The following is a 27,981-nucleotide window of genomic DNA, read 5'->3' as shown; positions in this document are numbered from 1 at the left end:
CCTGCTCTCTCGGTCTCCATGTTAACACCTGATATGCCTCTGTAAGAAGCCTGAGCCATGCCAGCCAAAGGGAAGTACCTGTTGAACGACCAGGAGCTGAAAAATGAGGCGCTGTACCGCAAATTCTCTTGCATCAGCCAATATCAGCCGCTGGTGCTCCTGCTGGGCCTCTCCATGCTCTCCTGTGGACTCCTCCTCATCCTCTTCTTTGCCCTTCGACTGGTGAGTGTTCACAGCCGTGTGTTTGTAAAAAACGGAAAGCAACTTTGCTCTGTATGCATATTTTACATTGGTCACATAGAGTGTTGAATATCATGGAGTATCATGGAGTATAAGTTATTGATTGTACTAGCGCACTTCCTCCGGTCCTGAACAGTGTTGCGCAAATTCTGACATCCCAAGAGCGAGCTCAATGTTCCGTTCACACAAATTAAAATTAACTAGTTCTTGTTTACAGTTCACAATTTTGAGTTTCAAACTAAGTTCATGGTTGCAATTATAGATCTTTTAAATATAGACAGACGCATTCATGTTGCATTGTTGAAGGGAGCTTTAAGAACCCACGACTGCTTCACTGTAATTGTTGTTTATGTAATGTTAAAGAACTTGAAACTAGTTTCAACATCTCTGCACATATAAACCGGGTGTGTGCAGATGATATGAGCGCACAGAACAGTCCCCTCCTTTTGATTGACACGTTCAGTTTACCGAGCGTGTTCATGCACAACACTGGTCCTGAGCGATACACCTGCCGTACATCGTTGCATCCCGCAGCAATGCCATAGTATACGTGTCATTTGGGTCCAACAGCTCACACCAACATCGACGAAAGAGAGGCGGGACCGCTCGACGATGTAACAGTTAATGTTGAAGAGACCGTCAGAAAGCAAGATATTCCCAGCATGCCGTTCGCCGGTGGAACAGTTAATAAGGATCCCCTCTCGGTACACTACAGTGTTTACATAACGTTCTACACATATATATGTCCTGTAGATCTCAAGAGCTCCCACTCGAAGAACAGACATACAGACTGAGACTCACTTTAGTGAGATGTAAATGTTTGAGTACTTTATGTTAGTTGAGTTATGTTAGTTGAGTTGCCTGTTTTCATCGTGACATTTACAGTACATTCTGGAGTCAAGTAACTTGACACTGTTGTGCTTCTCTTTGTGGAATGATTTAATGGTTGACTTTAGTGGACGGTACTGTGGCTCGTAAATTATAAAACTAGTAACAAAATTGACTTCATGGAGTGATTTAGGAATAAACATCAGAGGCTGCTCCAAATCTATTCTAAACTTGTGCAGCACATGTTTCAGTCACTGTATGTGACACACACACACACACACACACACACACACACCAACCCTGGTAATTACAGTATAGCCCAGGTCATAGTTAAAGTAGGCAGTGAATCTCTGTTTTCCTGTCTCATGGTATGTTGCAATTATTTTTACAGATGTCATCTTCCTTCTATAGGCCTTTCTTACAGCAGACAGTTAACTTGTCATATGACAAACAGGTGTAACAATTAGATGGCTCTGATCCATGATGTGAGCAAGGAAGTCAAATTTTTTTTGGATAGCACCTTGCTTAGAACAAGTTCATTAAGTGCTTCACAATAATAACATTCACAAGAATCACATTTATTAAAATTAAGACAATAAAACAGGAAGCCTGGACCTGTAAGCCATTCCAGTGAGCCATCATGTACAAGATCAGGACCCTGGAACTGCTATGACTTTGTGAAAACAGAGGAAAACTACAGCTAACATTAAAACAGTGGTAGTTGTTTTATAGTTGTATCTGCTGCCTAAAAACGTCCTCTCTCCGTCCTGTTGGTATTAGAGACATGTCTGAGCTCACTGAGACCCCTTGACTCACTCGTGGACTCACCTCTTTTGTCGAGTCAAAAGTCTAGGGTTTATGGCTTATTATTCTTATCTGAACATATTTAGCAAGCCACATGAATCGTTAAGAAAGGCTGTTTTAGTGAATAGAGTAGTTATAAATGTCAATGGGAATTTGAACGAGGTGTACTTAATTCTGCAACAGGACCCATAATCCCCGGTTTCACTTCAGCTCGCTATAGGTGGAGGTGTTAATTCACTTATACGTTTTAGCATAGAGGTCATAGTTAGTGGTGTACTGGCCTGCTTTATATTGAGAGGTGCTTCCAATATTTGTATTCATTCATTAGGAAAGATTATGGAAACCAAGTATCAAGATGCATTGATAATTATTTTAGATATTCACAGTTTTAGCATTTTCATATTGCTTTGATAGTGCAGAGAGGAGTGTATGGTGACTAAGTGGCACATTAGCACAGCAGTAGTTGCCTAATGTTTGGAGAAGCAGGATGTGACTGGATGGTCAGTTTGAATCTCTAGGTTGGCTGTGAAAATGTGACAAATGAAAAACACTCTCTTCTCAACAACTACTTAAATAATGCACTCAACTCCCCTTCACTCCCAGTGCAGCTGCCTGGACGCGTGAATGAGTGAGTGATTGTGTAACTGTTTGAATGTGAGGGAGGACATCGTTGAAATAGACACGAAAATGGAAGGATGCATATTTCAGTCGCTTTCCCCAAGATTTAGAGAAACGGGACAGGTTGGAAATGCATCTATTAAACAAAATCAGGTACATGTTTGATAATGCTGGTGATACTTCTGTCAGGAAATTGTCTCGCCTTTCCCCACAGTGAAGTCAGGGGTCAGGGTGAGCTGCACAACAGTAGCCCTGGAGCTGGTATAGCGCTTCAGTTTAACTCGAAAATGCTTCAATCGAAGATATGCCTGCCGACACGGCGTCTACTCTATTCTGATGGCAATGTCTCCATGATAAATAAACCTTGCTGCGCTTAAAACCAAATCCATATTTTAAGGTTTATTTGAAAACAGAATAGAAGACAAAGGAACAAAGAGAAGACTTATGCATACACCAGTGGTTAAAACGATGTAGCTGTCAAAGTGTAGAGACTGTAATTGCGATTCTGACAGGATCAAGCAGGTTAAATTGACTTTGGCGGATCAGCTGTTGATGTTGGCATGATGGCATGTAGCATAGCATTCAGTCAGTCCAGCGGTTCATATAGGGAACTGACAGATTCTGTCACCGGAGATTAAATTACTTTTCCTTGTTGGACAAAAAACATCGTAATCTTCCCTCTATTGTGTTGCTGCTGACTCTCTGGCACACTCCCTTTCTCTCTTCATTGTGCACCATGTACATAAAGATCTTCCACATGCACATAGTCCTTTTGAAGTGTGCTCGCTCATTGGTTTAGTCTCGCGCTAATACACACACACACACACACACACACACACACACACACACACACACACACCTAATTGTCTGTCCTGCAATTGTCTCATTTATTTTAGTTACTCTTGGATTATAAATTGTGACGTTAAATGTGCAAAACTTCACAAAATAACAACCTCATCCATCACTCGACATACCGTCACTCATCCCTTTATTTCCTTGCTTCTTGGCTGTCTTCCCACACACACAGTTGCCAGGGGTACAGAAGAGTTAAGAGAAAATGTTGGGATGGAGCTTGCATAATGCTGTTGTTAAATGCAAAAGAGGGTCAAGGTTCCTATTGGGGGGGGGGGGGGGGGGGGATGCGACCAGTGTCAAAAAGTCACTGTCAACTTATATAACTCCTCTCCAATCCACATCGGAGGAAGGGAGGACATCTGATGTGGATGAGAGTTTTCCTCTCGGCACTGCTGCTGAGAGGAAATCTGGCTGAGCCGATGTTCAAGTGCCACTTGTGGCCCTGATTGAATGGACGATTGACATTGTTTAGGTTCTTACAATTAATTCTAAGAGGATGTTTGTTGAGTGTATGTGTGTCATCATTATAGGCTGCAGTTTCCTCCATACATCAGCTCTCGTTTTGTCATTTCCCACTTTTTCCATTTTTTTTTTAGCCACCAAGGCTTTAACCGTTGCCTTTGTTGTCTGTAATTGATGATGTGTCGATGATCTGGTAGTTAATGCATTGATGCAGAAATACAGTGTTTAAAGCGAGTGAGGAATTTGTCCTTGTGACATTATTTTAGGAATTGATCGTACTGCAGCACCAGTACAGGAACAGCAGGAGCATTTGCACATTTAGTGTAAAGAAACAATGGACATACTGCACACGGCACACTGTAAATATTATTGTTTATCAACAGTATATGAATAAATCTGTCTCATCAGTAAGACCCTGCCGACACCGCAGACATAAATACAGAATGATATATCATAAATGGGAATAGTACATGAAAAGTACGCGAATACTAATTTCATGTGAGTCGTTTTGACCTTGGAGTGCCATGCATTAACCATTCTACATCTGTTCACATATTTTTGACTCCGATTCATATAGAATAATTGTTCTTTTTCCGCCTGCAAAAAGGCTTTGCCAAGACCCACAGCGGCATCGGGAGTAGAAAGTGCTTTAGTTGAGATCTGGCCTTTTGCAACGCTGCCATGGAAACCAGAAAGCTCAACATACAATGCAGAGATGGCCTTCTCTGAGCACAGATCTATTAACACTGACTTTGTGCGTCTGTCTCACTCTTGAGCTCTCTTTTAACCCCTTGTTTTCTCTCATGCTCTCCCTCCAACACCCACTCTCTCGCCCACTTACACCAAGATATTCTCTCACACATATGTATGCTTGGACAAACATATTTGTTGCATTCACGCATATATTTACATATATTTACTGACCGTAGGTTCTAATGTGTATATACAGAGGGGTGGACAAAATAACAGACTAATAATATAATAATAGCCCTGCAGTGTATCAATTTGGTGAAGCCCCTAATGTTTTTGTTGAGACTTGTAAAGGCGTTGATTAAAACCATGGTTTGAGGTTGTAGCTTGTAGTCTTGTAAATATGCTGCAAACTTTTTGCAGGCCGTGAAAAAGTCCCTGCAAGTTTCATAATGTTTTCTTAAAAACACATTCTTTGTCTTGATATTAAAGCTGCCACCTACCAGTAATTGTACTATGACTTAAGTATAATACCATTGCATTATTGACTGATATTACTGTAATAAAATGTGTGTTTATTTTTCTCCTCCTCCCTTGTTGCTGGAGCAGAGCGCAAAGGAACACTGTGCCTTTGTGAGCGTGGTGAGCGGCAGCCTGTGTGTGTTTCTGGCCGTGTTTGTGCTGGTGTGTACGGAGATGCTCTCACAGCGATGGAGGCGTCTGCTGGGCCTGATTGTATGGGCAACACACCTCACCATTGGCTACACCTTCATCTTCAGCGGCCCCATCATCCTGCCTTGGGACCAGGTACCCTCATCTCCCCAAAATACAGGCAGACAACAACATACATCTCTTTATTTTTCTCTAGGTTTCGTGACATGGGTGACCACACTTTTAAGGCACCAGATGACTCCTAATGAGTGAATGCACTTGATTGGTTTTAATTGTGGCTTCTTGAAATAATGGAACATTTATGTTTCCAGGTGCCTTTCTTCCTCTTCATCATCTTCACCGTGTACACCATGCTGCCATTCCAGTTGTGGTACGCTGTGGTGCTGAGCTTCATCTCCTCACTGTCCCACATCCTGGTCCTCACACTGCGCCTCACCCTTTACGGCAATAACCACACTCCTTACCTTGCAAACCAGGTAAAAACAGTTGCATCAAAACTATGCCATTATGTTGTAAAAACGTTTCTGTATTTTTTCTGTATCAGTATGCAGACGTGTGTTAAAGACTTAAAGCCAGAATGTGTTATATAAGTTCAAAGTTATTTCTCCAATGAAGCTGCAGTTCAGGGTTTATGTGTCACTATTCTTTACCATAAAGTTTAACCATAAAAATGAAACAGAATTTAGACATAAAATAATGTTTGGTCAGGCTCAGATTCAAGAAAAGAAACAAAAACTCAAAAGTAAAGCCTCTAACAAGGTAAATGAGTAATCTCTCAAGTGCATGTGTTTCCATTTGCGCTCTAACATCTGCTGCCTTGTCTTGTTTCTGCAGCTGCTGGCCAATGCAGTGGTGTTTCTGTGTGGCAGTGTGGTGGGAGCCTTCCATAAGGTCCTGATGGAGAAAACCCTGAGGCAGACCTTTCAAGACACCTTGAGGTGCCTGAGCATGCGGATGAAGCTGGAGATAGAAAAAAGACAACAGGTTTGTGAAACACACGCAAATATAGCTACATTGGAGAAATTACCATTACATATGAATGCTTGCAGTATGTTACCGAAGCCTTTCAACGTTTGGCTTGCTAAGTAGCCTAACGATAACAACAACAACAGTCCACGTAGGTCCTCATTATGAAAGGAATAGCAATAATGACCAACACATGCATCAAGAAACAAAAGGTACAATTATACTAAACGTATATTAGAAACCTATAAATAATACATCCCGGTTACTCTTTGCTTAAGATATAAGTAATACAAATCAGGAAAAGGGAAAAAATATTAAATTAATTACATTCTGTATGGCTTTTGGATGAGTAAATGACTGCCTCCCACCACATACATATGGTTGAGTTAGGCCGACACTACATCCATACAAACTCTCATGAAGTAATGATCCATTGCCCGTCTTGGAGAGAAAAAGAAAATGCAATATGTCTTTATTAAGAAAGTGTATGACATATTCTAAACTGAGCATTGTAGTACCTTTTTTATTTGTCTGCATCATCTGCATTTCAGTAACCTCACTTAATGGAGACAAATACAGACAAATTATGAAAATAACTACTCAGTGATTGTTATTGCCATCCTCTTAAAATTGTATTTCATCTTTAAGCTTTGCCTTTGGCTGGCCGTATGTTGACTCTCCCATGGATGTTTTCATTGCGACTAACAAATCCTTCACAAATTAGATTTCCTGTGATGCCTTTTAAATTAGATGCATCTGCGCTGACTCTCTTTGACTTCAGAGACATTTTTAAAACAGTCATTTGTTATGACTGTTGCTTAGTGGGGAGACAGGGAAGCTGTTGTGTTGCCTAGCAGGACAAGAAGGAATGATATAATCGTCAACATTTGAAACCTCCTGCTGTATTTGAATTGGGGCTGAAAAAAGGCGCTCAAAGCTAGCCAAAGAGAACAGGGACATAATAGCATGGTGGGGTAAGGTCCAAAACCGCTCCAAATGGGGAACCAATGGGGAACTCACATTGAGTTCCCACATTCATTTCAGCAGGAGGTGTATTCCTGCTGAAATGTTTCCACCTAATGTTTTCACATACATCAAAGTTCATGTGTGTCACTGCATTTAGTGACAACACGTACTTTTTTTCTGGTTCTATACATTCGTAATAAAGTAATTTATTTTAACTTGTAATATAAGACTAATGGATAACATTTACAGCAGCACTATATCAAGTGAAACATCTTACAGTTGCCCACCATCATCTCAACAAAGGCTACTTTATGAGAGATGAGTTTTCAGTGAGTCAGTGGGAAACTGAAAAGGGTAATTTATACACACATTCTTATAGATAAGCTAACACACAATGTATTGCCTTAAGTGATCATTTAACCCTCTTGACCTCTCCCACAACCTGATCTAAAAGAGATGATCAAATTTAGCTTATTTAGCTTTTGGTCTATAAAGACTCAAATGTAAATGTAAATTGTTCATTTAAAGATTAATCAAATCTGGAAAGCTGGAATGCTTTGAGTCAAAACACATTTACCTCTTTGCAAAAGGAAGGATCCATACAATCGGGAAATGCAGGAGATTCTAGTAAATTAGAAGACAAGACAGTGACCTGGAGTATACAGAGAGCCAAATGAACCCTGGCTTCAAGACAAGAATGTGAATGTCCTTAGGTGGCTCGGCTGAAGCTCAGATCTAAATCCCTTTCGAAAATAACTGTATTGAATTGGACATAACTCTTCTCACACACACACACACACACACACACACACACACACACACACACACTCCTCATCCCACCTGACCAACCGTCAGCCAACATTAAGAAAAGATTTGTCCATTTTAATTATTTGACAAAATCCAGATTTTATTTGCTGAAGAACATAATTATGACTCACAGGGTTTATGCTTGAATACCTGTTTAAATGAGAAATACATATTTCATCTTCAAACACAGTTCTATCAGCTTTTGGTCAGACAAAATCCTCCACACACACACAGTTGAGTTTTCATGAATTGTGGGCATTACATTGACTTACATTCAGTCCCTGGAGACTAACCCTAACCACGAGCATTATAATCCTCACCCTAACATGAACCTAAACCTAACCGTACCCTAAACTTAAACCAAGTATTCTCCCTAAAAAGTAATGATTTACATTTTGGGGACATGCATTTTGTCCCCAAAAGGAAGTAGAGTCCCTTCAATGTGAGTGTGTAATCAGAGACAAACCTCTTCAAACACCCCTCTGGTGGTTTGAGGAGGAATTCATAATTTCTCGAGAAGTTGCCTCTTCAGATTTTTGTCTTAATCAAGCCATTGAACTTTGAACACTTCTTTGGCCTTTGACTATTATGGCAGACTAGACTGACTTGTGCCGTACCCATACTGGAGCAGTGTGGAATATTCTTCCTTGTCAGGTTTACCATCATTTGACTATCATGGCAGCATGGTGATATCGTGTTTGAATGTATTTGGTATCACTGTATTTGAACCTGTATGAACATGTTGGTTCCTTCATAAACCATTCCTGCTCTAAATACCACTTAAAAGCTTAACAGTACTGAAGCATAGCGCCACCACAGGTACAGACTGGTGCTATTTCAGAGGTATACCTACAATAGTGCGACAGAAGAAGAGACTGGCACAGGCAATACAATAAAAAAGAGCTTATTGTTGGTGAGAGCTTGATGAGCCAAAAATGCATAGCTGGACATTAAAGAGTGCAATGTTGATATGAAATATGAAGTGTGTGTGTGTGTGTGTGTGTGTGTGTGTTTTTTCTCATCACTAAGTGTGACAAAGTCAAATACACCTGGCACACCTAAATTGCAGTGATGTAACTAATCGTGAGTGTTTCGTGTTTGCAGGAGAACCTGCTGCAGTCTGTGCTGCCAGTCTACATCTCCATGAAGATGAAGCTTGCAATCATGGAGCGCTTGCAAGACTGTAAAGACAAAGAAGAACAACAGCGACTGGTCAAAGATAACAACTTCCACAGTCTTTATGTCAAGAGGCACGAGAATGTCAGGTACAACCCCAAACCACCTTAAAATACAGAGAAAGCCATAGATCTTTGGGTTCATTGATCATTAAATAGCCCTTGTTATTAAGGATCACCTCATCATGGGAGCCTTATTTTGCTCATCAAACCATGCACTTAGAAGAGGGTTAAATACCTGACTTATGGATCAGTCATCCATAAGTATGCCTGAGAATTTAAAGTACGGTAACACGCTTCTGTAGCCTGAACATGCACTGCTTACAGTTGGTAACAGGAGAATCAGACTATAATCAGAACCTAATTTTCTGAAAACGTAACTTAAAACGACTTTAAAAAAGGAGAAACGTCGGTTAGGATCTTGTCTTTTTGAACTTGGATTATTTTAACGCTTTGATATTTCAAAAACATATTTATTTTTCCCTACCTGTCTACTTCATCTGTATTCGTAACTTTATACAACCTTCGCTTGCACTTCACTAAATAAAACAGAGCTCAGACGCAAAGAAAATGCACACAAAAGGCATGTTTCTCTTAACGACAGAGATTATGATGTCTGTTTGTTTTCAGAGCAGTGACCCAGTTACAGCTCTTTGTTTCATGAAGGGTTTTATTAATTTAGCAAGTGCTGACAGATATTGGGTCAGCTTAACTGAATTTTGGCAGATGGCTCACCAGCTCTTTTTTGTTTGATAAATGTATGCAAGATATCTTTCGCTCAATAAGGGACTTGCATTATAGTGTTTCTTGAGAGGAAAATGAGAAAACACTGTAAGAAAGTGTATTGTGGCTTCATTAGTTTCTTTCAATAGTAAATGTTTGATTTTTCACTTTGATTTTAAAGAGCACTTCCTATTCTGATCAGTTTACAGATCTAAGACTGGAATTACATGAAACTGAAATGGCAACACAGACAGCAAGACATACAGCAAATCAATGGTTATTGTCCACTGAGGTAGAAGCTTGTCTATTAGAAGGTTTGGACACCAAACATGTGGTCTTTGACGATCAATAGTTCATTGTGAAGACAGCGGGCATGATTGCTACTATGTTCATTTAGTAGAAGGTGTTGAATGATGGCAACCCTGACCTATCACTACAATTACCCCAGTCAGACCAGTCTGTAGCTGTATTGTCTGTCTCATGAGGCACCTGGTCGTTTTTAGTCAGGCAGTGAAACAGGTGTAGGATCTCTGTCCCTCTGCTGGTCACCAGACTGGCAATTGTACTTTTTATGATTGAGAGACAAAAAGGACAGGTGGGGGAGAGAGTGAGGGGATGACATGCAGCAAAGGGCCCTGAGCCAGACGTGAAGTAATTTCCCATCATGCTGTAGTTTACATGCACAGCATTCATCCCACTTGCTGACGTGTCCCTAGAGGACCATGGTCTCCGAGGCTAATTGTTCCAATTTCAGTTCCCACTGTGGCAGGTCAGGTGCTCTGTCTCGGTTGGGCTTTTGCCGAACTTCCAGCTGGTGGTGTCGGGGTCTTTCAGAGGTCAGATGAGATAACGGCGTGCCTCTGTGGTTCGCTGATAGCCAGCTTGTAATTATGACCAAGCTATGATTCAGCATTGAACCAGACAGGCTTTTTAATGAGTCAGTGGTCGGGTCTACGAGAGGTTAATGGCAGGATGCTCAGGGGATTTTTTTGCCTGAAATTCTACATCCCAACTCGGGGGCCAAAATGGTCATAATGGATCATAATTAAGCAATAAGGTACGAGAGGCAGTACTGTATCGTCAATGATGTACTGTTCAAGGGTGTTGTTATGACCGACGCGCAGCCACCAAACGTTGTGTATCGCATTTCAGCGACAGAGAAAATAGTCCCGTATGTTTATAGCGGTTGCCGCCATACACATACGGGACTATTTTCCAGTATGTGTACCGACGAGGCCGGTTGAAAGCAGGGTGGAGGATGACACTCAGCCACCGATGTAAAGAAGTGCTCTCGCTGCTTCTTTCCGTCATTTTTCTCCTCTATGATGTTTAGAGAACTTGCCTCGCGTCGGGAAATTACCGACGTAATTATCTGTCACTGGAAATTATCACGATTTTGTGATCAAACCCTTTTCATTCCTCATCTTAGTTTCCGGTTTTATGCACTCGCTCCCCGCTAACTAGTCTGCTCTCAGAGCGTTATCTCTGCTCTCCTGATTGTGAGCCGTATCAACGTTTGACTGTACAGCAGGAAAAGGGACCACAAATACATTATTCACCGCTGACATTCTCATCAAAAGTCATTCCCCCCAAAATATCAAAGTTTACACAAAACATGTTTGGTAACTGTCAAGCTTGAAATGACAACTAACGGTCGCGTAATTTAAATCTACCTGTTATTTTAAGTGCGCACTGATCTGGAACGCTCTAAATGTAAACAGGCTGTACAGTACTTCATGGCTGATTATAATACAGGTAGATCAAATCAAGCATTCTGATTGGTTGAGAGTGAGTCACGAGGTGTAGTTTATTCAGCCATAAAGTACTGTACAGCCTGTTTACATTTAGAGCGTTCCATATCAGTGCGCACTTAAAAACAACAGGTAGATTTAAATTGCGCGAATCACAGATTTACTGACCAGGCAGTCAGTTTTATAGTCCCATATGTGCATCCCATAAGTGTGCTATGCAACCGCCATACACGTACGGGACTATTTTCTCTGTTGCTGAAATGCGATACACAAGGTACACAACTATTTTGTGCTGAAAGGGAGCTTACTATTACTATTTATAAAGTCGCAGGTACCCGTATTATAAAAGCAATAAGGTACTCGAGGCAGTACTGTGTCTACAATAATGTACAGTTCAAGGGTTTGCGGCCCTCCGCTGCGCGTCGGGCCTAGCAACTCCCTTGAACAGTACATTATTGCACGACACAGTACTGCCTCTCGTACCTTATTGCTTAAATAAAGTACACCCTGTGACTCACTCTCAACCAATCAGAATGCTTGATTTGATCTACCCGTATTATAATTAAGCAATAAGGTACTCGAGGCAGTACTGTGTCATGCACGACACAGTACTCATTATGGGTCATGATGGGCTGACAATGCTGTGCAGAGACAGTCAGGCCCAGATTTGGAGGACACAAATAGTTCACTGCTTTCCAGACTGGTTGACTGCTAACAGTGCACCAGGTGGTCCATATCCGTTTGTAAAGTTGATTGACAGGTTAATAAACCAGGGCTGGTCTCCTAATATTAGTTATTTTTGTTTGCAGCCTGGGCATGTAAATCACACAGCATTACAGCTAGACACAAGTTAAATGGTTAGTGTTCACCAGTTATTCATTGTGTTGAAGTGCAACGATATAACACACACTGGTCGCTGGGATGTCTCTTTTTGAGGAGTCTGCAGGTCTCCCCTTCATGGATGTGTACTTTGAAGGATGCTGTGGTCACCGTGTTTTTCTCTCTCTCGATTCTGTAACTGTAGCACATCTTTATAGTATTTCATTTTAGTCTTCGGAAATGTAAAAATTGTTTAGTTAATAAAATACTTTAATACTATAAATGCCAATACCGACAACAATCTTTTTTTGCAGCAATGAGCAGACATCTCTTTTTCTCTCTTTTTATGCGAGTGTGTTTTGTGTGTTAAACTCTCATTGCATTATTTCCTCCTTTTCAGTATTCTATATGCTGACATTGTGGGCTTCACCCGATTGGCCAGTGACTGTTCTCCCAAAGAGCTCGTCATTATGCTCAACGAACTGTTTGGAAAATTTGACCAAATTGCCAAGGTAAGTCATCGTTTAGAATGTTTTCATGCCATTATGCAGAATGATGTTGACAGTATACCTCTTAAAGAGATTGTAGCCGTAATAATGTAAACATTTTAGTTGTGAGGTTTCTGCTGAACCTCATACTGGCTGGTCAAATCTATGTTGGGCAGTTAAATGCTCTCTTATCAAAGCCACAACCAAGCCACTTTACACCTCAGTAGTACACGACTGTGGTTGCATTGATGGCCCATGTGTTACCATGTGTGCCCTCATATCCTGTCTATCTGCACAGCTTATGCAACCAGGCAACTTTATTTGAGTACTTGCTTTTTAGAATATTTACCAGGTAAATAACCATGTTTCTCCTCTTCTCACTGTCATTGCTTTTAGGAAAACGAATGCATGAGAATCAAGATCCTTGGAGATTGCTACTACTGTGTGTCAGGGCTGCCTGTCTCTCTGCCTAGACATGCTAAGAACTGCGTCAAGATGGGCTTGGACATGTGTGAAGCCATCAAGTGAGTTTGTGCCAACCATCATCATAACATACATATTGAACATATTGTGTCTCTCGATTTAACTCTTAAAAGAGATGTGGTAAGCACACTTAATTGTGAGATGAACTATGTTAAGAAAGTTTGTTAAAAAGCTATTTGTGGAACAAAATAGTGTGGTGTATGTGCAATGGTGGACTGTTGCACTGTAAGGTGACGCATTCTCAGTAATATTGCCTCATGTTGCACAAGTTGAAAGTGACATGCCATTTTAAAGAGCATATTACACCAGTAGGAAGGTCTGAGCGAATGTTGAATCTGCTCATGGGAATGATGTTATTAAATCAGGTGTCGACAACTAGACTATTGACACACAGAGACATACAATATGACTTTTCACATCGACACATGGGAAGGGCTGTCGACTTTATTATGATTTCCTTGGAGGACTGTGTTCTGCAAACAGAAAAAACTTCTTTCGACAACAATGGTCTTTTGTATTGCTATGAAACACCATCCAGGCAGGTACGGGAGGCCACAAGAGTGGATATCAACATGCGAGTAGGCGTGCACTCGGGCAACGTGCTCTGCGGTGTCATTGGCCTTCGCAAGTGGCAGTTTGACGTATGGTCGCATGATGTCACGCTGGCCAATCACATGGAGTCAGGAGGCCTTCCAGGGTAGGCTGTATTAATTTTACATCATGAGTTTCATAACTCTTTATACACATTCATGTATCATAGTTTGTGAATTTCATTATTTCTTCAAATAGTGGTAGTTTTACCAGGGACCAACTGAAGATCATGTGATGATGCAGTAGCATCATTATTTAAGTAGCAAAATCACTCTTACTTTAGCAACTCAATTGCATAACTTAATGTTGCTGGGGGGTGATACACAATGCAACTCTGATAAGATGAATTGCATAAAACCAATGATAACAAATTACATGTTACTTGCCTTAGCGTAACCTTATACAATCAATAATTGTTGTTTTTTTTCATCGCAAGATATTGTAAGTGTTCCATTTGATGAATATTAATGATACAGATACCTAGTCTTTTATACTTAAAGGCATTTAAAATGGATTAAAGAGACATGCCATGCAAAGTATTACAAGCTTTCTCCTGCTCTTTCCTCGGTCAGACGTGTCCACATCACAGAGGCGACTCTGAAGCACCTGAACAAGGCTTATGAAGTGGAAGACGGCAATGGCCACCTCAGGGACCCCTACCTAAAAGAGCTCAACATCCAAACCTACCTGGTCATTGATCCTCGGGTAAGTTCTCTATTTGTCTGCATCTTCCTTGAGTTCTGTTGGCATGATGTTGCATCCTACATGTCATCATTTTAATGGTGTATTCCAACTGCTATCAATCATGGTTTGCTGTAATGTCATTTTACAACAACAATCATAGTTTATTGCAATTTGATTGGTTCTTCCCACCACACTTGTTGAACCATGAGGAATACAAGCACATTTCAGATTGTTTTTGGGTTCTGGACAGAAGTATAGTTTCAGCTGCACAACATAACTACATATATAGTTTTCTTCATATCTCTGCTTACAATTCTCACCACTCTTCACCAGAACGCTTCCATGTATTGTGCACTTTCAACCAAATTTAGGTGACCCATGCATATATCAGCTCCAAGCAATCCTGCAGAATTGGATGAAATTCTGCCAAAACAGCCAAAACTTGATTCAGATCCCGGTTAAAAACTTCTATGAGCACATCTGGAAGATTGCACAGGCGTAGAGCTATCCCTGAGTGCTCTTTTAATGTCTTTTAGGATTTAGAAACGTACTCACCCTGTTTTCCTTGCCTCAGCTAAATGATGTGTGTTTGTGTATCAAGTCTAAGGATCCATCATCTAACAGCCATAGCGCTCCTAAACCTCGGGTGAATGATGGTCTGAAGATGAGGGCGTCTGTGCGTATGACCCGTTACTTGGAATCTTGGGGGGCCGTCAAACCTTTTGCCCACCTTCAGAGTCGAGAGGGCTTCAACCCAGACGCTATTGTCAACGGCAAGTCCCGCTGCAAGGTAAGGAGATGGTTGTTGTTTTTAAGGCAACAACTTACACGATGCATCATCTTGCTGTGTTAATTATTTGCTGTAGGATGTTGAAAGGCTTTAAGCCAGTATGAGGAATTTACAAAATAATAATAATTTGATTTTGTAGTTTTCTGATGAATAACTTTGAAGGGTATCTCAAAGCAAAATGCACACAATGACAAAAAAAGCATTTGTCAAAAAAAAAAAGGTGATAAATTGAGTTTCAGTTGGGTTGGTCTTCAACAACCACATTATCATGCGTTCATATTGAGTGAATGTTGTCCTTGTCTTTTCCAGGACATCCCTCTACGACCAGCACCTGGCTCCAAGATCACTGAGAGGTGACTGTTATTATTTTTACACACAGTGTAACAACACTGTTGCTCAATAGTTGCAAGTTTCCCTGCCAGGACTCTCCCTTCTGCTCATGGAATCTGAACTAGTCATCGCTTCATCATACAATTTCATTAACAATATCATATAATACAGAAGTGCTTAGATGTCATTACATTATTGCCAATGTTCAGCTACACACACGTTTATGGATTATCATAATGTATAAAATGAATGCTTTTCATGGGAGCTTAGACATTTTTGATGGTTTGATGTCACTAGCTGGTTAGCATTATGGTGATATTATGATGCTAGTCAAGAGCAAACAGCCATGTCAGACAACTTGTTGCTTTTCTTTTCCGCCGAATTGATGCGTGATAGAAAATGAGGCGTTTCATATCCAGTTGAATGTCTAATCTGAAATGATTTACAGTGAGCAGGCTGGTTGTGTTGTGTTTTTGTATTGATGAGGTATAGGGTGTGCTGCCTCCTCCTCAAACAGAATCCACATGGGACTAACAATAATCATTGATCCATTATTAAGTCGTTCAAACTCATGAACATCCCAGTGGGAGGGAAATGACTCTTAAAATCAAACATCATTTGACAATACCACTAGTCCTTGTGTCAATGTGTCCTTGGGCAAGACACTTGCATTCGGGAGACCCTGTTTTGCGGTGTGTGAATGGGTATCAATGGTTAGATAGTCTTGATGGGCAGGTGGCACCTGCCATCAGTGTATGAATGAGTGAATTGGGTGCTTAAAGTGGTCGGAAGACTAGAAATCGCTATACAAGAACCGTCCGTTTACCATTTACCAAGAAGTGCTCAAGGAGTTAGTCTCAAACTGCAAATAAAACATTATTCATTAGCTTCAAATGTTGCATGATTATGGTTGTAGCTAACTGGTTGATTCTCTTTGCCTGTCTGGCACAGGTAGTAAGCCTTTTTTTTTTTAAATAGTTTAAGTGTAGCTACTGATTAGTGGACAGGACTCACCTACACAAACAGTGTGAGCTGGAGTAATGTGATTAGATATGTGTGTGCCTGAAAGCAGAAGCATTCCACCCTGTGAGAATGGAGGTCTCAGGAAATTGTTGATTTCATTCATGTATTCACTCTCCATGAGTACAGGTGGCAGCTAGTGAATGTGTCTGAGGCTGAAGTGAAATAAGGTTCACTCAAGCTTGATGACATTAAGTAACAGGGCATATTGTTTTCTGTGGGTAAAAGTTATGAGTGTGCTTCTGTTGTCCATCAGTGGATATCTTGTAGTTATTTACTTTTTTGGATGGATTTTCTAAATTATTTGATCAGTGGCCCTGTGTTTGTTTTTTTTTAAGGCTCCCCACTTCTTTGTTGTGATGAATTTGTGTTTTTGTTTTACTGTTGGACCCGGACAGCTTTGATGAGTCTCTAGAAGAACCGTTCTCCTTGCCTACCCCTCCGTTCAGCAGCTATAAGTGAGTGGGGCCTTCAAGGCCTGCAAGGTCCTCGTTCCCTCGGTGCAGTAGTTCTCAACCTTTTGGCTTGTGAGCCCGAAAAACAACAACAAATGGATGCACGCTCAAAGCCACTTGTTTGAAATATAAATATTAGATACTTTAAATACATATTAGAGATTGAAGCGTTGTTTTAAATTGCAGATTAGTACCCATCAATCAGGATGCTTCAGGCAGTTTCTCAAAATCAATGATTTAAATATCGTTTACTTGTTGTTGTTTTTTGGGAAGTGGAGAGAAGGCAAAAAATTTCTTAATTATTACAACAATTAATAAAGATATCACACAAATACATTCGCAAATAAAATATAATAAGCTCTAACCTTTGCAATCATTCTGTAAGCCCCACATCCCAAAGAAAGTGTGTCCCCTGGCCTGCAGGGTGAGAACTACTGCCTTGGTGGAGAGCCTTGGCGTCCTAACACTAACCTGAGCAGTGGTGCCATACTGTTCTATTCTCTCTGCTACCTCAGGGCAACATATGATCTCAATAAGCCACGAGAAACCCTGTAACCTGTTATTGGACTGACCTGCTCCTATTAACACTGATCACTGGCTGCGGCTTGTGTGTATCTGAATCTGTGCATCCGTGTAAGTGTTTCCTTCCTGATGGAGTCTTGTCGGGGGTTTCCATGCAGAAGCACGGTAGACACACTCCAGCTGAATTCCACAGAGATTGTCTAACACACAGCATTCTGCATCCGGCACACTCCCTCTACATAACTCTCACAGGCACAAACCATATTTCTCCTCTCTCACTAATGCTCAGAATGACATTAACCACGTTGCCTCCAAGCAGAGCTGAACTGGACCTGAGTAACCCGCATGACCTGATCTGGTTTCCCAGCATCAGTTCCAGTCAGCGTGCGTGTTTCAGTGTCTGTCCGTCTGCCTCTTCCTAATTGTCTCTGCGATTTCCGGTGCAGGAACAAATCTCAGAAGAGTAAGTTTGATGAAGAGCTGCACAACGAGATGACTACCACCATAGACGAGCTCAGCAGCAAGTAAGCCCAATCACATGTTATGTACGTCGTACATTTTATACAATAATGTAACTCAAATTGCATCGAAAATTAAACTAAAGTTTAAATTGGAGCTGTATCACAAAGCAGGTTTTTGATCGAATGGAAATAACTTGACATCAATAATGATATTTAGGCATGCCAGTGTGAGAAATTCCTCCAGCTGAGATATTGTGGCTCAAAGCTCTCAAGTTTGAGCGAATGATAGAAATGGAAACTAATTAACAGGACATTTACAGGCATTTATAGTTCCCAGATGATGAATCCTACAGATTTTGGCTATTCCATGACTTTTTTGAGAGAAATATCTCGAACTACTGGATGGATTACTATGAAAACAAATATTTGGGGGTTTTGTCCACATACCTGCCAAATGAGTGACATTCCCATCGGCCTCAGCTGTATTTTATGTTCAGTTCTAATGATGAAAAGTTGGCGTGGTGCTGACACCCCATAGTAAGATGGTGAGCATGGTAAAACATTACGCCTGATTAACATCAGCATTGTTATTGTGAGCATGTTGGCATAATGCTGGCATAATTTCACCATTTGCGTTGCCCATAACAATCACCCCCACCTAAAGCTCTCTTTCTTCCTTCCTGCCTTCCTTGCTCTCTCTCAGGCAGTGGTCGAAGACTGAGGAGAGCGGCAGTTTAGCGTTGTGGTTTCCAAAGAAAGATCTGGAAAAGCAGGTTAGTTTCACATAATTCTGCAAATGGATCATTAGAAGCATTCACCACTCCACATTTTTTCAACATTTCCATTCAAGCATTCCGTTGCTGAACAAGAGGTTTAGGTGTCTTCTGTTTTCCTCTTCTAAAGTACCGAGCCCTGGACTTGCCGATGTTCAAACACTACGTTGGCTGTGCCACCTTCATCTTCCTCTGCATCTTTTCAGTTCAGATGTTAGTCACAAAGGAGTGAGTATGACCAGACTTTCCTCTCTGATGTTTGATTAAAAAAAAAATCTATGTCGGCGCTTATGATGCAGTGCATCAGGGAAGAAGAAACGCACTATGGAGATGATGATTGTTTCTAAGAAAAGGAGAAGCGGGAGATTGATTTTTTTTTTCTTTTCCGTCTCCCTTAGTCAACAGATGTTGGGGATGTCATTTGGAGTGTTGGTCTGTGTGCTGCTGCTGACCCTGGCTATCTGTTTCGCAGGTCACTTCCAGGTCAGTGTGTTATGTCTCACGTTGACATTTAACATTTAGATATTCAGGTGATTGAAGTTCAAATTTCTCCTCGTTTTGGGCAGTTTGTCCCAGTTAGCATTTCGGTGGGGGGGAAAAGCCTCACAGCTAACCTGTCATCACTCTTTTATAGCAGCCTCTCAACCCACATTGGATGCAGGTCGAGCGTCAGTGTAAAAAAATAGTAATTACTCCAGCAAGAGTCCCTAATTGTATAATGCTGCCCTGGCCCACATTATGTGTGTATGACTCGCATGTGCTCTGCTCTAAGTTGGTATTTCAAGAATTCAATTTCTGTGTGCATGGAAATGAAAATTAAATGTAAAATTCTTTAACGACAATTCAATTTCTGTTGCGTGAATTCCACACAAGATGAATAAAAGTGTCAAGCCCTCAGGAAGGATGTACTTTTACTCACCATCTGCTTCCTCCCCCGCTATTTGGGCTGTATTATCCAACAAGCGATGTACAAATGAGAGTTTATTTAAATTAAAAACAAAATGGAAAGAGGATTTTGCAAATTCCAAAACAGCTACTAACCTCGTGCTTGTAATAACATTGTTGTTTGGACTGCTCCAAGGTCAAGGAATTCACTTTAAATCTCAAAATAAATACAGGCATTCTGGGTCAGGCGGTGTGTGATTTATACAACCATTTTTGCCTCTTTTTAATTTGAAGGTGTGGGCACATCAAAAGAGAAACACTGAAATATTCCTCTGAAGAAAATGTTGTATTTGACCATGTATTTCTTTTTACTTTAATCATTTCAAATGATGAAATGCAAACAGCCATGCTCAAAGGCATTGCGTTTTCATTATTCTATTCTAATATCTCAGGATGAACTGATTAAATGTGGAGGTTTAAGGTCAAGGCCAATGTGACCTCATGTCTGTCCCATTCTCAGAAAAGCGATATCTCAGAGAAGGCTTAGAGGGAATTTCATTACATCTTACACAAACATCCACTTGAACTTGAGGGTGAACTGATTTGGATAATGTTGGTCAATGGTCAAAGACACAAATAAATAAAGACTAAAGAACAAAATAATGTATATGCAAATGATGACAATTTCACACGAATGTCTTAACACAATAAAATGAGGAAGTGATGACATTTTAGACAGACGTGGATGTTAACTGCAACCTGACTTGTTGGCGGAAACACACAACCGCAAAGGCTGTAATTCCAGTTTGTGTCTGTTGTGAGAGAAGAACAAAAGAAGAGATTAAGATATCCAACATCACTTGCAGTCAACTTTAAGAGGCTCCGACGTCAAACACAAACATACTACAATCGGCAAATGTTTTGTTCTTAAAGGTCAGGGGGAAAGGATGGGCATGTATGTGCTTCACCGAGCCAGAATTAGGCAGTGAGAGAATGGAAACATGTCATGGAAGCTATCCTTTGCATTCACCGTAGCTTTCTATAGCTAACCTTCTGACCTGGGCGATGACACCTAGCAATCAGTCCTGGAGTGTTTTCTCCTCTCAGATGGATTCCTTCATTGGAAATAGCCGGGAGTGACTCACTCCAACATGATGTCTGGAGATGCATGACTGTGTAAAAGCCACATGCTCCCCATGCCTGTTTTGATTCCACCTCTCCTCCGCCTATCTCCTCACTTCTCTTTTCCCATCTGCAGCGCCTGTTTCCAGAGAAGCTGTCGAGGTGCCAGTGGCTGCCAGCTGTGTCTGAGGCGGTGGCGAAGCGGCCGTGCGTGCGCCTCCCTCTGGCCACCGTCACTACTGCGGTCATCGTTATCCTGGCAGTGTTCAACCTGGTAAGACCACACTCGCATGTCGAGTGGGCCATTACAGACGCCGCTTTTTCTAGCAGAAACACTTCATAGCTGCCATGCCAAACTTCAGAGCACGCCATCCAGTGGTCGCTTGTCACTCAGATCTTTTTTATCCCCCTACAGTGCTTCGTCCAGACTAGTGTTTCAGAATGTTCCATGGCTATTGATGACCCGCGTCACACAAATGATTCCCTTGAGCAGGAATTAGAGGACAAGTTCTTCTACCTGCCTGTGAGTGATGGATTTGTTAACAATGGGCAATAATGAAATGGCAATTTGTAATGCTTTTTTTCTCCTTCATATCATTCTGGATTAAATAGTATTTGCAAAAAGTTCTGGTATCTGTTTAATTGAGTACCAGAGAAGAGTTATAGCTATAGACAAATACATTCATAAAAATGACATTTTCTATGATTACAATCACACGATAGTATGTTTAATTAATTGTTTGTATACTGCTTATGAATGCCAAATAGTGGTCTTTAAAATACATTTTTATCAGGTTTGCTGCTACTGTTATTGACTCTGGTGTAACTCCATCCTCTGGCTTTCTCTTCCTCAGTACTCCGTGTTCTGCTGTATCCTCTCGCTCATTGCTTGTGGAGTCTTCCTCCGGGTGAGCTTTGAGCTCAAAGTGCTCTTCCTCACCCTGGCCTCCACAGCATACTACATCATCATCCTCAGCACCAACAGGGAACACTTTGTGATCTACGGAAACGTTCTCGTCGCCCAGCAAATGGACAGCTGGAACTGCAGCAGGTGAGAGTCGGTTCATAATGAGTGCAACCTTATGACAGTACAATCAGTGCTGGTGGTCACAGTTCCATTAAGACGCATCACATTTATTTACATCTGTCCACACAGAATATTCATGGGTGAAAATGTGCAAGTGGAAGCAAAGTCAAGCCATGAGTGTTCTTGTTTGTTTCACAGCAGAGAAGATCACGCCACCCTGAGATGGTTGGGCCTTGTGAAACACCCCCAGGTGATGAGCTGCATTTATATCACCCTGTTCCTGGTCACTATGCTCATCATCTCACAACAGGTAATGACAATCCCCACCTCTCTGTCCTCATTTTGTATCCCTCACTGACAAACTGTTCCTGCCGACTGGAAGTATTAAACTTCTGGAAATTAACGCTGCAAGAAGTGTGATGGTTTTCCTTCTGTGTGTTTTTGTGTGCTAGAACGAGTCCTGCTTCCGCCAGGATTTCCTGCTAAAGTATAAGAACCGCACAGAGCAGGACGAGATCGAGACCCGGGAGAACCTGAACCGCCTGCTGCTGGAGAACGTGCTACCGGCCCACGTGGCAGCGCTGTTTGTCGGGGAGAATAAAAAGAACGAGGTGAGGGAGGGGGGGATATGAGTGATTAATGAGAAACCAGTAAACCACATTTCATGTAATATTACATGATCACTCGCTCACTTCATTCAGCCATCATTCACCAATGGAAAGGTACATTTTCCCATCGCGTGATTGTCAGATTTTGAGTGGCTTTTATGAGTGATTTAGGAGAACTTGTTGCATTCATTAATTTTCTCGTATTTTGTGTTTACGAGTGGTCCCGACCTCTCGTAGGAGTGTTATCCAAGCCAAAGTTTTTCACTAATGGATTGTATATTTCATAACTTTGAGGCAATTTTGACTTTAATAACCCTAAATAGAATACATTTTATATTTTTATTTTATAAGGCAATTAAACTTATGATATAATTTGAAATGCATTCATAGAGCCAAATAATGTAACCATTAATTCAAATCGACCCTATCAACACTATCAATATGAACATTACAAACATTTATGCTAATTCACAAGCATCATGAACACACACTCATTGACGTACAGGCAGCATTCCTCATCATTTAGTTATCTGAATTTAGCGAGCGTTTGATGACTGACATGGAACACTCGAACAAGCCGACTGTGCCAAATAAAGAGAAAGTTAGGATAATAATATAAACATCTGGCTGTCCTCTTGTGGCTGCTTCATCTTAATTACGTGATATTTCATTCAATTGTCAGGTTACTTCAAATGTCTTTAATTACAATTATATAGTAACTTGTTTGGAAATCATTAAAAGGAACTCCAGACTGACATTTTCTGTGAGTGTGAAAGAATATATTTTAAATATATCATCAACATAACTAGTAGAAGTAAGGGGAGGTCTGTCTAAAAGCTTTCATTAAAGCCCAACATTTCCAGTCTCCTCCTGGGTCAAACTATAAACTGTGCTTTTTGTATGTTTTTGTTTCCTCCCTCACAGGACCTCTACTACAAGTCCTACGACTGCGTTTGTGTGATGTTCGCCTCGGTGCCGGATTTCAAAGAATTTTACACGGAGTGTGACATCAACAAGGAGGGTCTGGAGTGCCTGAGGCTCCTGAATGAGATCATTGCTGACTTTGACGAGGTCAGGAGTACAAAGAGGGACAAGAAAAACATCCTCATCCATCAATGTATTACCAAGGGCTTGTTTGCGATACATAACATCATATGATATCGGTAGATCTGTTTATGCCTGTCCACTGTTAACCATGTGGACAGCTGGGCTTAAAACAGAACAGTATTATTATCTACACTCTTAAGAATAAGAGCTAAATCCCTACAATGTAAATGGCAACAGGAATAAATACTGTAAATGATGAAAGGAAGGATAAGGAAGCCAATCTTTTTTGTTTTTCTCTAAACCAACAGCTGCTGTCCAAACCAAAGTTCAGCGGCGTGGAGAAGATCAAAACAATTGGCAGCACCTACATGGCGGCTGCAGGGCTCAGCGGGACGCCCGGTCAGGAGAACAATCAGGTGGAGTAGCTACTGCCTCCAACCAGGGCCAGAACCCGGGACAAATCGGCCTAGTTCTCAGCAAGTCATCAATCTGTCATATAAAAACAGACATAAAGCTTGACGCAGTCATATTGAGGTTGTTAAATCTGTTCTTTCAGGACCCGGAGAGGCAGCAGGCCCAGATTGGGAACATGGTGGAGTTTGCCATCGCTCTGATTGGGAAGTTGGACGGCATCAACAGACATTCCTTCAATAGCTTCAGGCTTCGTGTGGGTGAGTGTCGGCTTCAGCACTAACCTTTCATTGACTGAATACTGCGCTGCATTGTATCCAGCTCTGTTAGGGCTGACAACCAAACAGGTTACCTTGGTTACAAGGGGCATGATTGGCATCTGTGTCGCGTTGCAGCCATGAGTGCGGTTGCATTCACCGACACTTGATTATTAGGTTGTAAAGTTAAACCTCTCAAACCTTTGACAGACATGTGAAGCATCTGCTTTGTAATGTTGAGGATTTAGGAGCTTATTCTAAATTTCCACTCATAAATAACTATGGTTAAGTTAAGTACATCAAATAATATATAAAGTGGAGCCAATAAATGGAGACATAACCCAACTTTAACCTCTGTCTGTGTCTGCAGTCCTGGCACAGTTGTTCCCAGGCGGTTGATTCTTAGCAGACAGCATAAAAGTTTATTCCAAACATTTACATTTCTTGGGAGATAAAAACATACAAAAGCCCTAAACACTGAAATGTGTATCAACATGCTTATCAGAGGCTGAGTCTAAACACTGTGTGACTTTAAAACTAAATCCACTTTTGTTTATTAAAAAGCAGTTTGGCACAAACTTCTTATTTGACCGGTGATGTCATGCTTTTGTAATTCCTCTGCTGCAAACTATACCAGTGTTTCCCACAGAATTCGATTTTTTTTAATAATACCAAATATTTTAGTGCAATAATTAATAATAATATTGATCCTTTCCTCTTCTCTCAACTCCCCTAACTAGGAAGTGAGCAGCCTGAGATCTGTAGATGGATGACTTATTTTTTTTTTCCCTTGAGAATCTTATTTTCTCTGTAAATTCGACACACTAGCATTATTCAACGTGCCAGAGTTAAACTTTTTTTTCCTTTTCTTCACAGGCATTAATCATGGCCCAGTGATAGCCGGAGTGATCGGGGCGAGGAAACCTCAGTACGACATCTGGGGCAACACGGTGAACGTCGCCAGCAGAATGGAGAGCACCGGGGAGCTGGGAAAGATCCAGGTACATTCAGCACAGCCCAACAGAGGCAAACAGTCACATCCGGTGGTGTTGAAGGTGACATGGTCCTATGCCAGTTCTCACATTGTGCTCCTTAGCTTTGTGTCGCAGATCGTAACACAAGAAACTCTTTCTGGGTTCAGAAAGATTCAATTTCACTCTGGTCCATATTTGTTTATCTGCTTTGTGACAGAAAAAAAGCTATCCCTGTTCTCAGCCAGTGGAAGAACTACACAATGCTTTGGGGTGCCACACAGCATTAAAACGTCCTTGTTCTCATCGCTCGTGTTACGTTACCAAAATACAAGTGCAGAAGATGTTATGGAAGAGGATTTTATACATTGTACATTTTACAGTGTTTATTAGACATACAGCCGGAGAGAGGTCACTCTGCAGCGGGGAGTATATGACCGACGGGGACCCTGCAGAATCCAAGCTGGTGGAGCATTTGCTCAAACTGCCCTCCGATGCCAACAGAAACTGAATCATTCTGTTGTATTAAATATGAGGGTGGGTAGTGGATGCTGTCAGTGCCGACAGCCCAGAGAGAGCTACAGTATGTGTGCGTCAAAGCATGCACGTTTTGCTCCTCACTGGGACGGAGGTGTGTCAGAGAGCCTCTTCAGGATCCCGAAGATAAACTGGAAAAGACAACCAAGACCAGCGTGCAATTTTGGGGCGATTTTTAGTAATTGTATTATTGTTCTAATGTAATGGTCTGCATCCAAAGAAGGAGCGAGAGCTGTGAACATGCTGCTGCAGCGGGCACGTTAGAGAGATGCGGCAGGGGGGGAAACGGCATGTACAGCCGGCATATTTTCACATTTGACTGTAAATTATGGATTTTTCTCGACCAAACCAGATCTGCTTATTGTTGGAACAGTGAAAAGACTCACCAGGTTGAGTTCAGAAGGTGTGTAGTTTTATTTTTCTGGTTATGTAAGAATATTTCCTTCATCGCCATTTTTTTAGCTAATCTGTTGTTAATTATCAGACGTAGTGAACGACCCTGGTTCATGCAGGCACGGCAGCAGGAAAGATCAGCCTTCCTGCTCAATATAATACGCACAGGGGAATTTATTTCTTTAATTTTATTTTCCCCAGCAATTGCACTTTCTTGCTGTGTATCACTCTCAAATGTTCACGCTTCAACTTGAGAAACTACTGAAATGACTGTCTGCTAATGCCACTGCATCCAAATGCAACTATAGCTACAAAATAATGCAGTCATAAAGAAGTCGTAAATGAATACATGTAATCAGTAAGAAGTCAGGTGTTACTGATCCCTCTGTGGATTTTGGGACTACGAGATTTCCTTTGTGTCTCCAGATGTGACTATTGAGCAACACGACCCAATACATGTTATAAACGTGCAGCTCAAAATGGGGCTTTTGTTAGTTTTCATAGCTGCAGTTGTGACTTCTTTGCCCACTTCCAGGTGACGATGGAAACGACCGACGTGCTGCATAAGCTGGGCTACTCGTGCGAGTGTCGGGGGCTCATCAACGTCAAGGGCAAAGGGGAGCTGAAAACCTTCTTCGTGTGCACCGACATGAGCAAGCAGCAAGGTATGGGTCTGAGCTGAGGCCAGGCCGCCACAGCCAACACAACTGGAGACGGACTCATGCCAAGAATTTATAGACTCCTCAAGTGTTGAGACAGAACAGACTGTGATGCAGCTGTTTCCTGCGATGCTAATGAATGAAAGACTGAGGCGTACGGAGGACTTTGCTGTGTGTTGGATGTGACACTGAATCAACACTTTCTACTCCGGAGCTGTTGGAACAGCTCAGGACGTGGTGGAGAGATGGTCAGTAGTTTTTCTACATACATTTACGTCTAGTGATCGGTCACTTTTGTACTTTTTTGTCTTTAACTTAGATGTTGTTTGCGATAGAAAGAAAAAAGAGAAGTGTATTGTACTAATGCCAAATACAGTTGTGTAATTTTTTAAAAGGCCTCTCTGGTCCTTTAAAAACAAAACAATGGATTCTGTTTCGATCATAATTTGAAACCCATCTGGTTTTCCTGTTTTGAGACCGGATGGACACACTGCTCTGTTACTGTGTAATGAGCATGACATATGTCAGGCAGATAGACGGAGCCGGTTCAATAACAGAAACAGGCTGTACAGAAGATGAATATATAAATAAAATGTAAAAAACCCTTTCTTGCCCCTTTCACTGAGACATATTCACATCAATAAAAGTAGAATGTTTCACCCTCTGGCCAAGCTGAAGATCCTTTTTACTGTATCAACACATTTGCTTTTTCATGTGATCCTTTAGGATTCGGCTGTGTGGTCAGTAACAACCGTTTAGTTTTACACATGAAAAGATAGTTTCTGCATTTCAAAAGGAAATACACAAATCCATGTGCTGTATGTACATCATCTGTTTAAGTGCATATTCTGCTTGTCTGCATAAATGCTGCAATGAGGGAACGTGCGACGCTCTCCTTGGTGTCCTTAAGTCTGCGTGATCCAACAATCTGCCTGCCGTCAGCGGGTTTTCTGCCTCCTGCTCAGATAAACTGATGTCAGCGCTGTGCGTCTCTGAAACTTGATTAGTCTTGTGGCCTTATCTTTTGAAACCATCACATGGTCTGTAATTGTGGTTAAATAAAAATAATGTATTGGCCTTTATGTGAACAA

General features: G+C 41.3%; 1 protein-coding gene across 1 annotated transcript; it reads left to right on the top strand.

Annotated features, from left to right (window-relative positions):
• Positions 1-57: 57 nt before the first annotated feature.
• adcy7 (adenylate cyclase 7) lies at positions 58-27,964 on the top strand (the record flags this gene model as incomplete). Its single annotated transcript, XM_079216795.1, has 26 exons — positions 58-222; positions 5,107-5,304; positions 5,481-5,645; positions 6,004-6,153; positions 9,013-9,173; positions 12,777-12,888; positions 13,261-13,388; positions 13,886-14,044; positions 14,511-14,643; positions 15,224-15,412; positions 15,722-15,765; positions 17,161-17,220; positions 18,186-18,263; positions 18,904-18,973; positions 19,104-19,201; positions 19,372-19,456; positions 21,117-21,254; positions 21,396-21,503; positions 21,835-22,031; positions 22,206-22,317; positions 22,460-22,618; positions 23,540-23,686; positions 23,971-24,078; positions 24,219-24,333; positions 25,207-25,331; positions 26,767-27,964. The coding sequence occupies 26 exons, from the start codon at positions 58-60 to the stop codon at positions 26,911-26,913; spliced, it is 3,351 nt and encodes a 1,116-aa protein (XP_079072921.1). The 3' UTR covers positions 26,914-27,964.
• Between the last annotated feature and the right edge of the window lie 17 nt (positions 27,965-27,981).

This window comes from Taurulus bubalis, assembly GCF_910589615.1.
Source record: "Taurulus bubalis genome assembly, chromosome: 4".
Lineage (NCBI taxonomy): Eukaryota > Metazoa > Chordata > Actinopteri > Perciformes > Cottidae > Taurulus > Taurulus bubalis.
The sequence above is the reverse complement of the archived record's forward strand: the minus strand, read 5'-3'. Positions and strand labels throughout refer to the sequence as shown.